The sequence below is a fragment of the Maniola hyperantus genome, chromosome 24, assembly GCF_902806685.2.
Source record: "Maniola hyperantus chromosome 24, iAphHyp1.2, whole genome shotgun sequence".
Lineage (NCBI taxonomy): Eukaryota > Metazoa > Arthropoda > Insecta > Lepidoptera > Nymphalidae > Maniola > Maniola hyperantus.
This window is the reverse complement of record NC_048559.1, coordinates 4,442,810-4,460,714: the sequence shown is the minus strand read 5'-3', so window position 1 is coordinate 4,460,714 and position 17,905 is coordinate 4,442,810. Positions and strand designations below refer to the sequence as shown.

The 17,905-nt window shown below is 37.1% G+C and overlaps 2 protein-coding genes across 6 annotated transcripts in view; one reads left to right on the top strand and one right to left on the bottom strand.

Annotated features, from left to right (window-relative positions):
- The window catches only part of LOC117993406 (probable sodium/potassium/calcium exchanger CG1090), a 41,732-nt gene extending 36,237 nt beyond the window's left edge, over positions 1-5,495 (top strand). For both annotated transcript variants that reach the window (XM_034981199.2, XM_069506884.1), the window contains exon 16: positions 38-5,495. In XM_034981199.2, coding sequence (XP_034837090.1) covers positions 38-237 — 200 coding nt within the window. In that variant the 3' untranslated portion in view covers positions 238-5,495. The remainder of the gene's footprint in view (positions 1-37) is intronic.
- An 887-nt stretch (positions 5,496-6,382) lies between these two features.
- The window catches only part of LOC117993690 (casein kinase I-like), a 35,414-nt gene continuing 23,891 nt past the window's right edge, over positions 6,383-17,905 (bottom strand). For 3 of the 4 annotated variants that reach the window (XM_034981504.2, XM_069506985.1, XM_069506984.1), the window contains exons 4-9: positions 16,372-16,566; positions 15,819-15,918; positions 14,851-14,953; positions 14,421-14,507; positions 13,839-14,018; positions 11,216-12,575 (exon numbers count right to left, since the gene is read on the bottom strand). In XM_034981504.2, coding sequence (XP_034837395.1) covers positions 12,480-12,575; positions 13,839-14,018; positions 14,421-14,507; positions 14,851-14,953; positions 15,819-15,918; positions 16,372-16,566 — 761 coding nt within the window. In that variant the 3' untranslated portion in view covers positions 11,216-12,479. Of the gene's footprint in view, positions 10,127-11,215; positions 12,576-13,838; positions 14,019-14,420; positions 14,508-14,850; positions 14,954-15,818; positions 15,919-16,371; positions 16,567-17,905 lie in introns of those variants that run through there. The other variant, XM_034981501.2, reaches the window with a different exon arrangement.

The window sequence follows — 17,905 nt, the reverse complement described above, 5'->3', positions numbered from 1 at the left end:
TCGTCGGCTCACCTATTGAAAGTGATTATTATTCCAGGTTTAATCTACTCAACCCTGTCTCTGTTCTCGACGGTCGTGTTCCTGGTGGTGGCGACGCACGCCAACGGCTGGAAGCTGGACCGCAAGTACGGCGCCGTGCTGATGGTGTGGTACCTGCTCTTCATCACGCTGGCCAGCCTCTACGAGCTCAACGTGTTCGGGAACATCCATCCTCCTGACTGCGAATCTAGTTATTAGAATGGACGGGCTTTTCTTTGAATGTGTGAAAGGACTTTGCTTCGAAAGGTAACCTGCCTACTAGGTAGTACCTAGAATAGGTACATTATACTTAGTTGGTAGTAATTTTTCTGTTCATATTTTAAACAATTTACAAAAATCAGTCAAGTGCGAGTCGGATTCGCACACGAAGGTTTCCGTACCATCGTACAAGAAATAACACTTGTTAATTTTTAAATTTTTATGGCAGCCATTTTGTTTTTTTTTATTAAGTATAGGTACCTACTAGCTGATGCTCGCGACTTCATCCGCGTGGATTTAGGTTTGAAAAAATCCCGTGGGAACTCTCTAATTTTCTGGGATAAAAAGTGGCCTATGTTACTCTCCAGGTCCTTAAATATACCCATGCAAAAATCACGTCAATTCGTTGCTCTGTTGCGACGTGATTAAAGGACAAACCAACCAACCAACAAACCAACAAACAAACACACTTTCGCATTTATAATATTATGGGTAGTGATTTGTTGTTATAGCGGCAATAGAAATATATAATATTCTGTGAAATGTGAACTCTTTGCCTACTACGGTTCACGACTCACACGAGATAGCAGCCCGCTGATAAACAGACGGACGGACGGATAGGCGGACGGACAGCGGAGGCTTAGTTATAGGGCCCCAATGGCACCGTACGGGTACGGAACCCTAAAAGTAAGCAATCCAAGAAAACATTTTAAAGGTTATATAAAATATTGGCGTTGAAAGACCTACCTGAAAGCTTTACCTACTAAATGTGACGGGGCAAAGTTTCTTTTCCATATAAAACCAAGTTTATAGAATTCTTATTCACCCGTTAAGTATATTTACAACTGTTGACGAGTCACTTACTCATTAGTTTAGATCTTGTGCTCTCTCGTTAATGTGTGAACATTTATGTAAAACTGTGCACCCACTACGTTCGCGCACCAACCGTGCTACTAGCATCTTTAACTTCAATGTTGATTATTGACGCTACTTACGTGCGTATTGACTAGAAACTTGGATTGTTTCTTATCAAAGCACGTTTCACACTCCACACGCACGTATTCATCTGTTAGAGCAGCGGGTTTATTGCGTATTTCAGTGGACATGTAATTTATTTAGTAATGTACACTACGCCATGTCCAATAAAAAACTAATTGTCCATACCATCATCATTATCTATGTGTATCACTGAGATTTAATGATTGCTAGCTAATGCCCTTAAATTTACCTGTGTGGATTTAGTTTTTTTTAAACACGAGACAAAAAGTAACATCTTCTTATCACTCATCAAGTGTTTAACTATGTCCATGCAGAAAATCACGTCTATCCATGGCTCTGTTATGGCGTCATTGAAGGACACACCAACAAACAAACAAACACACTATTGCATTTATAATAAGAGAAGTGATACAGTCATCTCGAGTGGTCAAAAAATTGAAAATAAGGTCAATAAAAAGTAAAATAAGGATTTTTGGACAATTTCATGTTTACTTATACAGCATTTGAATGCAGCTACACGTAGCACAGTTGATGCGCAAACATAGTGGATACACAGTATTACAACTTGATGATTGTATGTTTGAAAACTAACAAAAAGTGTAGTAACAATAAATTAATACTCAGTATTCTGGCCTTTCTACTTACGAGTAATTTAACTTTATTTTTAGTTTTACATTCGGACTATCATGTGACTGTTTTTTCAGTTTTGTACTGAAAAGTTTTCTTCAGTCTTTTTTAATTTAAAAATTCCTGCGCCACCGTATTTTAGTTTACTATTTACTTGTCTACTAAAATAAGGTCCAGCAATTGTAACCTTATATAAATTGACATAAAGTCATAAGTTGTAGATATTATTCATTCCATTTTACATGAAGGTACTTATATAAAAAGGGGTGATAGTTTAGTAGTCAAAGACTTCAGCCTCCTGTTTAGGGGTTTAGGCTTCGATACCGGGTACGCACTTTTCTGTAACTTTTCGCAGTTATATGCTATTTAAGCAATTAAATATCACTTATTGGTTTTATCGGTGTATTGAACCTCTATGCCAGTGATTTTTACATAATTTTTGCAGAGGTGTATTAAGTCTGCCAATCTACATGTGATCAACTTGCTAGACTATGGCTTATGCCCTCCTCATTCTAAGAGGAGACGCATATACTCAGTAATGGGCTAGAAACAGATTGTGATCATGATGAATATCGAGGCACACCCATTTTGTCTTTGCCTAGTTTGATTAAGTAACCAATAATGTGAAACAAAATCAGTCACATGATATTCTGAACGCATTCTTAGGCTTTTCATAAAGAATTACTTAATTAAGAAAATTTTAGTAGTAGGTATATGAAACTGTTTATATCGCCTATAGAGTTAAATAAATGCCACAATCTTATGATTGAATGAAACATCGATTGTAGCTTATTTACGAGTACATGTTTACATTAGAGTAGATTTTTTCTGTGAGTTTAGTTATTACTCTTGTAGATAAATAGATGATTTTATTTTTGTAAATAAACTATTTAAATAATTCGTTGTTAAATCGTGCCATTTTATTTTTTCTAAGTTATCTAGTTTAAAAGTTGCTAAATGTTTTATTAGTTAACCTTTTTAATTACCTACTTACTTAAATAAGTAGTTACCTATGCAAAGATCTCAATAAATGTACTTTAAGTACATAAATTATCGATATATTTTGCGCACAAACCCAATATTATGAATGATGGCGATCTATTTTTTAGGAAAAATTAAAGTTATTGAGAATGTCCTATTTTGTATAAGTACCTAATTACTAATATCAATATTGAGCACATAAAATGGGTAGGTACCTCATATAAAATTGCAAGTTTTCTAAGTACCTATGGCTATTTTTATTGAATTTTATAATTAGTATTTTTTTAGAAAAAGTACTATCTAATAGATGATAGATTCATTAGTAAACGGGGACTTGTATCATATTCTTCTAACACCAAAATCACATTTAGTTAAGTTGGTAAGGAACGGGAGGACAAGAAGAATACTCATTTAAATAAAAAGTACCAGATACTAATTTTAAAAGAACACCATAATTATGACTACATATGTTAAATAAAACAGGACATTCTTAATAAATACCCTACTTAAAACAAAAATCTATAAATATCTACTTATGTTAATTATAAAATTCGAAATAATATATTTAATTAAGGCGACCAATAATATAAAAAGAAAAGAAAAATATCGAAATAAATGTTTCTTTATTCTAGTCATTCCAAACCCAATATCAATTAAGTTTCAAGAAAACGTCAGCAAAGGCTTGCTGAGTCTTCCGTAAAAACCATATAATCACAAAGTTTTATTGTTAAGTTATAAGTTTTTTTAAGCTATTGTCGAATCCCTTTCACAAGTCCATCAACTATCGATTTACTATTAAAATGTAAATTCAAAACTATGCCCAGCGCACGGCGCCGTGTATGTGAGACCCAAGCCAAACAGCAAATTACATCAAGATCGCCCTAAGCTATCCTCAGAAACGCCTAGGACACTTAGTCTGAAGCCAAAATTTCATCTGTTAGTGGCTTCTACCAAATGAGTTTTCAGGCTAATCTAGAAGTTCCAAGTCCTAGACCGAACCCAAATTGGTAAAGAAATATTTGACTTTAAGCATTATTTTGTTAACAAAGTTAATTTTTAAAGACTTTCTGACTCTGACTTGACAATCTGATTTGATCAAATCTAATCGCGTAAATATGAAAAAGCGGGTTAACAAAATGGTGTGATGTGATAGGCTGAAATATAGTTATTCTTGCTTCAATTGCTGCGTGAGTGACAACAACAACAGTGTCAGCAATGTTATTGTGCGCTGGTAGCATACCAACACTTGCCATAGGCAGAAGTTTTATTGACGCGTTCCGTGCGTGCGGTTCGTGCGTCACGTGCTAATTGGTGTGCGATCATTATAGCGTACAAAATACATACGTCGCGCATGTTGTGTGTGATTTTTTCATTCTATCTGCATATTTCTTTACTTGTAGGGGTAGAACATGTCTTATTTTGACAATGCAGTGTTTTATTAGCTGTTAATTAATAGGTAAGTAAATAGTTATTATTTGTACCTTTCGGTTACATTTAAATACCATAATAAAAAATATTATATAACAAATGAATAAGTACCTAACCAATATGATTGTTATACCTATTATTATTTTACTGTACCGACAATGAAATGTATTTATGATTATTTCAAAGTACCTACCTATTTATGAATGTTTGTCTAGGTTCATAAGCATTAATTTTAAAATGTAAAATTGTTTGTAGTGTAACTACCTACCTACCTATCTACATAGCGTCCTATCACATAATAATGTCTAAAAAGTGTGAATGAAAGTACGTAGGTATAAGAATACCTACTTAAGCAATATACTCATTTAATTAAAAAAAATGTGTAAAAACACTACTTTGTCATAGTAGTTTTTGTTTAAATACCTAGGTAATTCAAGTATAGGAACTTATAAAGTCTCATTACACACTCCGATTAGGTAAAAAAATTATTTTTCAAATCTATTTCAAATTATTAATTTATAACCACGATCGCACATTGTAAGTTCAGTCGAGCCAAAATATAGGTAGGTAGGTACTAAGGTTTTTTAAAATTGTACCTATCCACCATATTATTGCATCGAAATTTGCCAAAAAATGCGCACGTAGCACGTATTGTTTGACCCGCATCTATCTTAGATAGCATCATCACTTACCACCAGGTGAGATTACAGTCAAGGGCTTACTGTATCTGAATAAAAAATAAATTAAAAAAAACACAACTTAAAAATTCAAGCAACTCCTCTCATAATGTGCGATCGACTTTTTTCCAAAAAAATTGATTTATACATTCGGCGCCAATTAGGTACCTATTATTTTTATTTCAAGCGCAGATCCAGATATACCTACTTATTATTATATTTAGACGAATTATGACTATATAGGTACTCAGTTATTTTTTGAGGATAGTGCGAAGTGTGACTTCTATCTAATAGCTGCAGGTTATACCTATTATTATGTTATAGCTTTAGTTAGAACCAACTTTTGTACAAACTTACGATTACGAGATTTCTCTTGCCTTCAATCTTCCGTATGTACCTACCTACCTTAAAATATTCTCCGTTGTGTCATTTATTTATATTACTATCAAAATTGTATTTGTTACTTACCTACCTAATTAAGTATTTTGTGTGCAATAATTAAGTGTATCATTTATAAAATTAATAAAGAGTCATTCGTTAAATGTTTATATATTTTTTATTTTAGGGGATGAAAGAAAGTACTAGTTTACCTACTTACAACGCTCCTAGAGTTGACGTGTCAAAATAACAACTCCTAAATCTCATAGAAAGGCTGGTGAACGTCAGGATGGCTGGACCACCACAGAATTACGCGCGAATTGTAGCGCCAAATATAAGTAGTTTATCTCCTATCCTCACTTTTCCTTCTTTTTTAAAGAAATGATGGTATAGGAATACTGAAACTCAGATTCAACTGAACTGCCCCCCAATTGTGTAAGAATAACCATTTCATGGCTATCGTAATCGTCAAGAATTCTGCCCTTTGATTGGCTGTGAAAAAATGTAAACAGCGAATGAACCAATCAAAGGGCAGAATTTCTTGACGATTGCGATAGCCATGAAATGGTTATTCTTACACAATTGGGGGGCAGATATACAACTTGGGTCTGCCCTTTGATAATTATCTTTAAACTCGTATGGAATGCGGGACAGGTATATTACCTACCTACTCGTTTATATGACTCATAATGTACTCTGTGATATGACTGAACCAACCACTTCTCTATACTTAACTGGCAAGGGCCCATTTTTTAGAAACACTCGTAGGTGTCGTGCAGGTGGCGCTAATACCTATGTAGGTACGTGTAACTCACACGCATTTTGTACCTATCTTCTGTGCAATCGGTGTATGAGGCGGGGCGACGCCCCGCACACCCGCGCTCGCCCGCACCGGGTTAGCGCGGGGACTGTGCGGGTGTACGGGGCGTTCCCTCCCCGATTGCTATCTCGGCCTGTCGCGTACTATACCTACGAAGTTTATTAAGGTCGTGCGCAAGTTAGCGGAATTTAAACTTGGACCCTAGAAGTCAAGAAGCAAAAATAAAACAAGAAAGCACGTTTATTATTATTTATTAATTTAGAGTAAGTGCGTTAAACATGTTCTATGGAGACAAAATAACCGCTGTCGACTGCGTCGCGGAGAATAAACTCACCGCCATTTCGAAGAGGAATATTGAGATCCATGTTATCACAAGGTAAAAAAAGTTACGATCCATAATATATTCCAGTCACTGTTCTATGGGCTTCTACACGTTGCTTTTGTCCCCATTCAATCACTCTTATCAGTCGTACATACACTTTTATATCCCATACTATGTACCGCGATTCGTGATAACAGTCGTGTGAATTGTGAAGTTCCTATGGAAGCATTAGTAAATGTAGCTATACTAAGTTCATTTAAATATAAAAATATGCTGACGGCAGAGGGCAGTATGTCATAATATAGACTAGTATCACGACTCGCCGTAGAGGACAAACCGAAATTAGCGTGTTCTTAAAAAAAATAACAGTTAAAATGAACACTTGATATATTTACATTTTTTTTCTTGTAGTACTTAAAATATACGATACATATGCATGTACCAAATTCCTTTAGAACGACTCGCGCGCACCGAACTATTTACAAATTTTAGAGTAGGTATGATTGTCACAAACGTTAAAAATATAGTTAAAACAAAGGAGCTTACATCTACGAGGGCGCATGCGTTCGAGCCGTTCTAAAGGAACAGATTAAATTTTTCTCATTAACCTATAATTATTTTTCATCTTTTTTTTTACATTTTTACGTTTTTCAATACAGAGAAACCTATTATATTAGTAATCAGTAAATTTTAGTAGATTTTAACTAATAGTGTTGGCGTAATATTTATTTGATTTTTATAAACTGACTCAAAAAACTCAAAAGCGAGTTTACACATTCATATAATATTTCCTCAATAAAAGAAATGTGCACACTTTAGGGAGGTTCATAACTCATAAGCAAAGGTGCACACTAGGAAAACTATGTATAACGTAAAAACTAATTAAATTCAGTAACGCTAGCTAATTAGGAAGAAACTAACATTGACAACTAAGTAAATATTGAGAGAAGTAACAACTAAAATTCAATGATTATAATATCCAGAAGTGTTATCCCGCATTAAATCTATACTTGTAATAAAACTGTAACATGTAAGATTAATATTTTGTGGATTTCAGGTAAAACACACTCTTCTTTCACTGTTTTACAGATCACCGCGGTCAAGAGCTAACTTGTAACAAAAAACGGGTCAAGTGCGAGTTGGACTCACACACGAAGGGTTCCGTACAATCTACAAGATGTAACACTATGGACTTTTGATTTATTTTTAAATTTGCATCGCGGTCATTTTGAAATTCGCCATCTTGGTTCTTCATTATATTTTGTTGTTATAGCGGCCGCGGCAATGAAAATTAAACACTGAAATTTTCAAATCTCTACCTATTACGGTACATGAAATACAGCCCGCTGACAGACAGACGGACGCATAGCGGATTAGTAATAGGGTATTGTTGTCACCCTTCTAGTACAGAAACCCCTAAAAAATATTAGTACCTGCCTAAACTTTTACATACAATTATTAGTCTCATTTTCATTCAGCAATTTCACGAGGAAGGTTAAGATTCTAATATAACAAAATCATATTTGTTAATGGAACCCCCGTGCGAAGCCAGGGCGGGTCAACTAGTATGTAATATTACAATATTTCTTTATAAAAATAAAGAAAAACTATACACGTCCAAATAATATTAACAATTCTTGCATGCGTAAAGCTGCAACCAAACTGATTTAATCACACTAAACAAAATTCTCTGTTCTGTGATTAATCATACAAAGAAAATATTATATATTACATAAATAATTATATTCTTTTACAGAACCACATAATATAATATGAGTACTCAGAAAAGTTAGTTACCGAAGTTTTTTATTACTTAAAGGGGCAACCAAACGGGTAAGTCCCATTTGGTCTATGGACAAAATGAGAACCATTTCATCCTAATTTGTTCCATAGAACATGTAGTTATATTAACAGTACACGGCAGAAAGTATTGTACATCGGCATTTCGGCTTTGTAGAGCGTTGTCTCTGTCAATCATACCTATATGACGTTGTGTCAGTCTCAATGACAGGGACAACATTACTTTCGGCCGCGTACTGTAAGCATTTATCTCGAACTTTATTTTCTTTGGTCATCATTTTGGACCATTTTTAAAGTCCCGTTGGCACCCTTCGGGTACAGAACCCCAAGAATGATCCTGATGACATTCCGCCACAAAAAAAAATTGTTTACTTTGTTCTATAGAACAATTAAAGAAAGAAAAATCTCAATTGTTCTATGGAAAAAATCAGCTGCGCGATTGCGGCAGAATGCCAGCTACAATGTCACGATCGCAATCATCTCTGATTGGTTGACGCTGGCTCACTATTGGCTACAATGCATTGTTGCAACAAGAATCGCACAAATTCAGCCAATCAGAACAATTGAGATTGTAATAATGATTGATGCAGGTTTTAGACAATCGCCCTACAGGATAAAATTGGGGCCGATTCTCTTGTACACAATCTCTAAACTAAATTAACAGGTCTAAATCTAGCAAGCAACATTATGAAATGCAAAGCAATAGATTTAGACATGTCATTATAGTTTAGTTTAGAGATTGTGTACAACGGAATTAGCCACATTGTATCATTTTGTCCGATGACGTAAAGTTCTATAGAACAAATGGGATTTGGATTTACCCAACCAAACGGCTGCAATGCTTTACTCTGACGTTAACTTAAAAGGCCTCTGTAATAGAAAAAGAATGTCTATACAATATGTCGCGTACGACGCGACGCCGCCGCGAACAGATTTTTGGCTCGTTTTGTCACCTGACACGAATTTGAACATCCAGACCACAGATATGTCCAGATTTGCAACTAGCGTGGCCCCCTCAGTCCCTCTCGCTCAAGCAGATTTTCTTACTTGTGAAATGTCATTCCTTCTACACTTCACGTTGTTTGTCAAATACTCACGTACAAATACATTTTGACAAACAAAAAAAGTGGCCACGGTGATAAGGACAAAGCATAATCATTTTGTCACGTTCTAACAAGAGCTTAAATGTATTTAGCTATCTCGCTCTAACAGTAAGTGTCACAATAGAGCTACTTCTAACAGTCCTTATTCTGAGATCCCGACGAACAATTGCATTTATTTGATAGTAAGTAGTTTGCTCTTCTAACCTTCATCATCATCTCTCTCATTATCACCGGCTCACTACAGAGCACGGGTCTCTTCTCAGTAGATTTAGATTAGATTAGATTTATTCATTCAATGCATGATTGAGCAGCAGCTTAGAAAAGCTCATAGTGACGGGCAACACTGAGGGCAAAACACCGAGAGGCCGCTCACCAACTAGGTGATGACCAGCTAAAAGAATCCAGCAGGTGAGGATTTTATCACATTGTAAAAATGGCCACCAACAACCGACAGAAGCCGATGGAAACAGATAATCCATTCGGGGGCAGTTTGCCAGGACCACGATCTTCAGCAATAAAGGAACGACCGGAGAGAGAGAGAGAGAGAATAAATTAGACGGAGAAATCGTCGGATGAGTATATAACCGGTCAAGTGACGTCACGAGCCAACGTCGGCAGCGGTGATGGGGACGAGCGTCCGACGCACACACACTCGCACCAGTGTCCACTCTACACACGCACACTCACACACACAACGTTATCGCGCTCGCTTCTTCGCCGGTGCGCCCGTGGCTGCCGAACAATATCTCTTTCACTGGAAAAATAAAAATATACATGTTAATTTTTCACGGAAACATCAAGAAAAAGTAATGACACTAGTTAATTCTAACATCGCCAAAATCAGCGAAACGTGGTTTAGCATTTAAACTATCGTGAGTGATGGACGCGACGAGGTTGCGAATGCAGTCTCAACCACGACGCGTGCGCGAACTGAAGGTGAGATCTATAGAGCGCACTCTGACTTAGCGAGTTAAAACAGGACAGAGCTATATCTCTCACATAAATCTGTCTCGTTTTAACTCAATCTTAAGTCTGAGCAAAGTCAAAGTGCGCTCTATAGATCTCAGCCTTAGTCCCTGTGAAAAACGACCGCGGGTTCGAAATTACGTGAGTAAAGCAGTTTTATCATACATGTATAGCGAAACGTAATTTAAAAGAGCTAGAAGACTTGTTATCCGTGGATAACAAGTCACATCATCTATGTAGTGTAAAGGCGGTAACAAACTATGGGCCGTGTCCGTATGCTGTAGCCGACAGAAGCGACAGATACATGGTCCCAGTCGTTTGGGACGCGGCTTGAGAGATATCTCTCGGACGTTCGCGACACGTCTACTACACGACTACACAAATTTCAAAGCCCTAATTCCCTTAGACTGGGGGCACACGATGCGTTGCGGCGCCGCACCGCAAAGATTTCACCGTATCAGCGGGCACACGAGCGGTGCGGCGCCGCAACGTTATGTCGCAGTGGCGCCGTAGCAGCGTTGAGCAGACTGTTAATAAAACAACTGAGCGGTGCCGCTCCGACATCGCAACGCATTCACCCCTGCCCGCCTCGTCTCGGTGGTTGCAAGTCCGGTGCGGCGCCGGAGCGCATCGTGTGACATGCCACAGATATTTCTGAGACGACGCAGCCACACCGCTCCGGCGCCGCAACGCATCGTGTGCCCCCGCTCTAAGGAGTTGAATTTTCGAAAATCCTTTCTTAACAGATGCCTACGTCATAATATCTACCTGCATGCCAAATTTCAGCCTGATCCATTCAGTAGTTTGAGCTTTGTGTTGCAATCAGTCAGTCAGTCGTCAGCTTTTTCTTATATATAATATTAATTAATTAAAGTCATTGATTTACTTTCAGTATTTATTCCATATATACAAAATTACACAACAATCTAGCTAAAATAAGTGGCCTTCGTACAGTTTGTTTTAAAACAAAATAATATCACCTCCGTCCATTTTCACAATTTGTGCAATTTTTAATGACTTTTCACGTAAAAACCATATTTTTTTTAAGATTTAACAATACCAATTAAATAAAACATTACTTTCGTAAATTAATCGCTTTATACCTTATTAGAAAAAATTTACATAACATTTACAAAACGTTCAACAAACATAATTGTAAGGTGTAAACTCTATCATAAGTTATTTTTTTACTGTTTAATTTATGTCAAAAAAAGAGATTTAGGCACATTTATTTATTTATAAAATTATTTACTGTTTTTTAATGAATTGGTCCGTGTATGAGGCTTCAATAAATAGTAATACTTTTTTAAATTTCAAACACCCATTTTAAGTAGATTTATAAAGAAAGCCAATTTCTTTTGAAAAACCTTACTAAAGCTTATTTCACACTACAGGATATACAGTACGCAGCCGAAAGTTATGTACATCGACCTCTAGAAGATGATAGCAGATTTGTAGAGCGTTGTCCCTATCGTTGAGATCGACAAAACGTCACATAGGCATGAGTGACAGAGACAACGCTCTACAAAGCCGAAATGTCATTCTAAAGACCGATGCACATTACTTTCGGCCGCGTACTAAATTATATTATAGTCCGGTCAATATTGGCGTTCCCAACACTGACTATAATATCCATACTATCCATACTAATATTATAAATGCGAAAGCTGCTGTCTGTTCTGTCTGTTTGCTAGATTTTCACGGCCCAACGGTTAAACAGATTTTAATGAAAGGTACAGAGTTAACTTACATCCGAGAAAGGACATAGGCTACTTTTTAACTTTTTTGCGATCACTGGGGCCGATTCTCTTGTATACAATCTCTAAACTAAATTAACAGGTCTAAATCTAGTGCTATCCTTTTCGGCAAGCGACATTATGAAAGGAATAGCAATAGATTTAGACGTGTCACTTTAGTTTAGTATAAAAGATTGTGTACATCGGAATTAGCCACATTGTATCAACACTAAAACAGTTTTAAGTCAAGTAGGAGCCAAGCCAGTTGGTGAGGATAGGATAATACACATAGACAGGTAATTTAAACAAAACTGTTACAAAATGTTCTGACTACCAAATTTTCTTAAACATGTCATGAAATGAAGGACAGGACAGGACAGGACTGGACTGGACTGGACTGGACCGCTAAGCTTGGGTCTTTAGCTTCGACTGACTGGCGGACAGCTGTCCCTTTACAGCTTGTCGTGTGGCTGCGTCGGCGGTTGCGTTCACCGACTTTACCTACGGGATTCGAGAAAGGAAACTTCAGGATATGGATTATTATTGGCTAAATGCATAACTCCAAATGGGAAAATGATTGTAAATGCCAAAGTTTATAATTTTCCTACCGTATAAACCCGATAGCGAAATTATTACCGATTTAGGGCCAATTTTGCAATCGTCTAATAACTTTTGAGGAACAAATTTGAGTTTTGACAGATTTCCTATATAAAAATTGTCAAACCTCAAATTATTCCTCAGAAACGAATTATTTCTACGATTGAAAAACCGGCCCTTAATAGAGAAATAAAGCCTAAGGAATAAAGACTAATCGTTTCAGTACCGCGTGCAACTGGGTCGATAAGCTAAAGGCGTAAGGGTTCGACTGTCTATAGACTTTAAGAGCCATACATGCTTGTGGAGTTTTTATTTTAATTCATAGAGTATGGCTGCAATCAGACCTCCTGGCAAGTAATGATGCGGCCTAAGATGAAGCGCACTTGCCTAGATGTATTCAAGCTGTCTATGTGGCTTAGACCAGAGACTTGGAATAGCTAGATGCTTCATGTTCATTAAATAGATAAATGTAATATGAAAACTAGCCGAGCTTATATTTTACTACCTACGATAACGTCACACGAGTCACAGTGGTGATCACAAGTTTTAATCGAGCTGAGCTACTCCAAGTCCGTGCCTAAGGTCGCGTTCACTTTGCATGAGCTTTCGTACGAAATGCGGTCGTGCGAACACTTATTATGTTACACACACACGTACGTACACACAAGTATTATGGATTCTCAACATACCGTTCAATATAACTTGACCCTCTGACGTTATGTTGGCACCATTGCAAATCACACAATAATAAACGCTAAGTTCTGAGGATAAAAGCAAACAAAGCAATAGTGCTAATATGACGTCAGGGGGCAAGTTATAGTGAACGGTCTGTAAGCTGCGACGCGCAGTGACGCGCTGTGCAGCGGCGCTCTAGTGCGATATACATCATACTCTGATATACATAACTGATATCTGTACGGAATTTGCATGCAGTGTTTACTTTTAAATGATTTAACATAGTTGTGCATGATAGAAAAATCTATGTATTTTAAGTTTTATGTTAAAATAGCTAGTAAACCATTCAATAAAAAAAATAAAAAAAAAAAAATAAAAAAAAAATACGAAATGTTTGAAATAAAACGACCGAATTTTGTAGGAAAACGCATACAAAAAGAGCGAGGCCCGAGTAAGCGACAGTGTGGTGCGGTTGCGGTGCGGTATAGTCACCTCGTTGTTGGGCGGCGGCTGCGCCGGCTGCTGCGCGGCGCGGCGCTGCACGGACGGCGAGCGGCGGTCGGCGGGCGCCGCGCCTGCCTCCATGGACTGCTGCTTGCGTTGGCGCAGGATCGTCCAGTCGAACGTGTAGTCGTACTGGTAGTTCATCGTGCGGAACAAGATGCGGAACAACTGGAACACCACACATCAGTAAGGGCCTTAAGAGTAAAAATAAGGTATAGGGCGCGCCTTAAAGAATATGAACCCGTGCTTTCGTGATTCCTAAGGAAGAGATTGCTTTAGCGATAAGGTCGCCTTTGCATGTTACAGCTATTAGTTTAATATCCTTGTATGTTTTTATTTTGTTTACTTGTGTTGTGTGCAATAAAGTATAAATAAATAAATGGCTTGGCGTGTGGAAGTCCCTACAAGAGACCTATGTCCAGCATCGGACGTCTATCGGTTGATGATTGATGATGATGATGATGATGATGATGATGATGATGATGATGATGATGATGATGATGATGATGATGAAATAATGAAGTAAATGAAGCACCGCACGAGTACTACGGTCGTAATCACAAAGCTCACCTGTCTGAGATACATGTAATCTGGGGGTTCGTCGAAGCTAAGACCACGGCAGTAATTTAGGTACATCGCAAACTCAGCCGGGAATCCCTGCAATAGAACAATAAACTTATTTCTATAAACAACACAATAGATATCCACATATTTCATATCAATAGACATCCCTTTTATATTACTACTATCCCTTTTATTTATACCTAACTATCGTGAACTGTGATGAGGCCCGGTATCCACCTAAGTGGATAGGATAGGAGATGCGTTCAATCGACCAATCAGATTCAAAATAGATGACGTGAAAAAATTATCACGTAATTTTTTAAAAATCCGATTGGTTTACAGCACACATCTCCTCTCCGCTCCGCTTAGGTGGATACCAGGCCTTAGAGTCAGGACAAGTTATAACCAAATTATTTTTATTTATTAGAATATTTACCTTGCAAAGCACTTCAACTGGAGTGGACATCTTTTTCTCGCTAATTCGTTCATACTTCTGCTTCTTAGTTATCGCTTTCAGTCCTTGCCATGGCAGCGATCCTCTACAAATATAAAACAAAGTAAGAATATCATCACAATTTTACAGTTTCAACCGTTTTAGCTGACTCTGACTTCGCTCAAGTGGGACTTTTAAAAATTCTGGGTTAGGAGGTGGAAGTTTTGAAAATTGAGGGTTAGAGTGGAACTTGAAAAATGACTGAATTTCATATGAGTCAGTCAATATTTCCAACATGATAAAAACCATTTTTGATTTGTTTTTTGACATCTTTACATTTATTGGTTCATAAATCATAACTGACTTTTCATTTCTATAATTGGTTTTGACATATTTTTTTATTTTGTATTGTATTATATGATTCTTTTGTATTTTGTATATATATAAACTCTCAGTTTAACTATAATTTAATTATATCCCAACTGTTATTTTATGAACTGCATGAAAATTTACAAAAATAATTAGTTTCTAAAATTGTATACCTGTATAAATGTTGAACTTTATAATAGTTGTCGTCTTTTGTAACACACATGCAAATAAAGAATTTCTATTTCAAGTTTCAATTCCTATCTAACCCACTTAGGAGAGGACATTGCAAAAAAAATATTATTTGTGAGTGCCCACATTTTAAAAGAAAACCTATGGTAAAAATTTTCATGTTTGAAAAAATTTAAAGGGTGTTTGTTTGATGATTTCTTGGTTTATTGGTTTGTCCTTCAATCACGTCGCAACGGAACAACAGATTGACGTGATTTTTGCATGGTTATGGTTAAAGACCTGGAGACTGACATATGCTACTTTTTAATAAAGTGTTTTTACCAAAAATTAAGAGTTCCCATGTAATTTTTACAAATCTAAATCCACGGGGACAAAGTTGCGGGCATCAGCTAGTTCAAGTTTGTAACACTTACCTATTGAAATACATAAGTACGTAGCCGAGTGATTCCATGTCATCTCGCCGAGACTGCTCGATGCCGAGGTGCGCGTTGATCGACGCGTAGCGGGCAGTGCCTGGGGAAAAACGCCCAGTTAGTAAAAAATCGGCCAAGTGCGACTCGAACTCGCACAATATAATGGGCTAATACTTGTATGTTCATATAAATATAGCAGGCGAAACCACCTACGATACAATACGCGGCCGAAAGTAATGTACATCGACATTTAGAAGGATATAGCAAATTTATAGAGCGTTGTCCCGGTCATTGAGACCGACAAAACGTACTATAGGTATGAGTGACAGAGACAACGCTCTACGCCGAAATGTGATTCTAAAGGCCGATGTACATTACTTTCTGCGGCGTACTGTATTTAGGTATATGAACATACAAATGTTGCAATTCCTGACTCACCACTAGTGGGCCAAAAGTGGAAGTTAAATAAAAAGCAATATTGCTTTTTATTAAACTTCCACTTGTGGCCGGCTAGATACTGCCTAAAATAAGAGTGGAGAATAATAATAGTTACCAGTCAGGTTCTTGTCCTCGCGGTAGCTGATGTGCGCGCGCGTGCGGATGTCGCGGAACTTCTTGGCGAGGCCAAAGTCGATCATGTAGAGCTTGTTGCAGTGGCGGCCGATGCCCATGAGGAAGTTGTCCGGCTTGATGTCGCGGTGGATGAAGCACTTGCAGTGGATGAACTCCACACGCCCCATCATTTGATCTGCGTTCATGATACACTTATTCTCAATTCAGGAATCATAAAGCAAACAGAAATGTTTTGAACTGGGCGCTTCTTTCATGGTGTATCTGTATATTTTTGTATAGTAAGGTGCCTGAGGCGGGCAAGTCATACATAAGTTCTTCCCGTAGGTAATTGTATTCTGTACTAGTGATGTAACGAATGTCATACTTTGGACATTCGCAGATGCGAATGCGAATGTCTGCTGCCAAGATTCGCAAATGCGAATACTTATTCAGTTTTGTCTAAATTTGGCGCCATTTGTCTATGGCTTGGTGACATTGGCGGCAGTCCCGTTCCCAAATGATAAAGAAAAGATTGATAATGTGATAACGAGGTTAAGTTACTTTTTGTTACATTAAAAAACATACCAACTATTACATCAAAAAACATATTTTTTTATATTCGCAAAACATTCGCAGTAATTTCGCGGAGTGCGAATGCGACTATGAAAAATATGCAAATATTCGTTACATCACTATTCTGTACCATTAGAACACCAGACATACAAGTCCGAATAATTGATAAGATTCTCATTCTGCCAGGAGACTCATGCTCAGTAGTGGGTCAGCAACGAGTTGAGATAATGAAGATGATTACATTTTGACTTGTTAATTTAGTTCAGACATAATGGCACCGATTCTAAGCACAACCTAATTTTAGAGTATTCGCACCCTCTTCTTACTATTGTAATATGAAAAGGACAGATGCAGTTTGACATTTCTAAATTTAATTTTTAGATGGTAAAACCCGTGATTTTAGCACGCACTTGCGAACCTACTGTTTAAATTTGTATTGTGCACTAAAATTTAGAGTCTTTAAATGTGAAAGTCATGTTCCGTTCCTTTTTTAGCATTAGTAAAAAGAAAAGGATGCAGATACTCTAAATTTAGTTTAGAGAGAGACTAGAGAATCGGGGCCATTGTACAACCGAATTAGCAGTGTGTTGTCCTATAAAATATACATCTTCAATTTAAGTTTACCGTAATAAAGCATATTTCGACACAACGACGCCGGCATAGGAAACGTGAACCCTCGCCCGCTGCCTCGTGTCTCTAAAGTTCGTGCAACTTTGTTTCACAATATAACTTTGCTTTGCTGTAGAAATATTTCTTAAATCCTATCAACCCCATAAAACATCAAGTACCCCCCCAATTAATGTTAAACGTGGGGGAATAGGATAGGATAGGAGTACGACATTAGCCGTTTATAAATATATTCAAGAAGTATATAACACCCTAAATGACAAAAAATATGCAATAGGGATAATGTTGGACATGTCAAAGGCGTATGACAAAGTCCAATATGACATATTATTGAA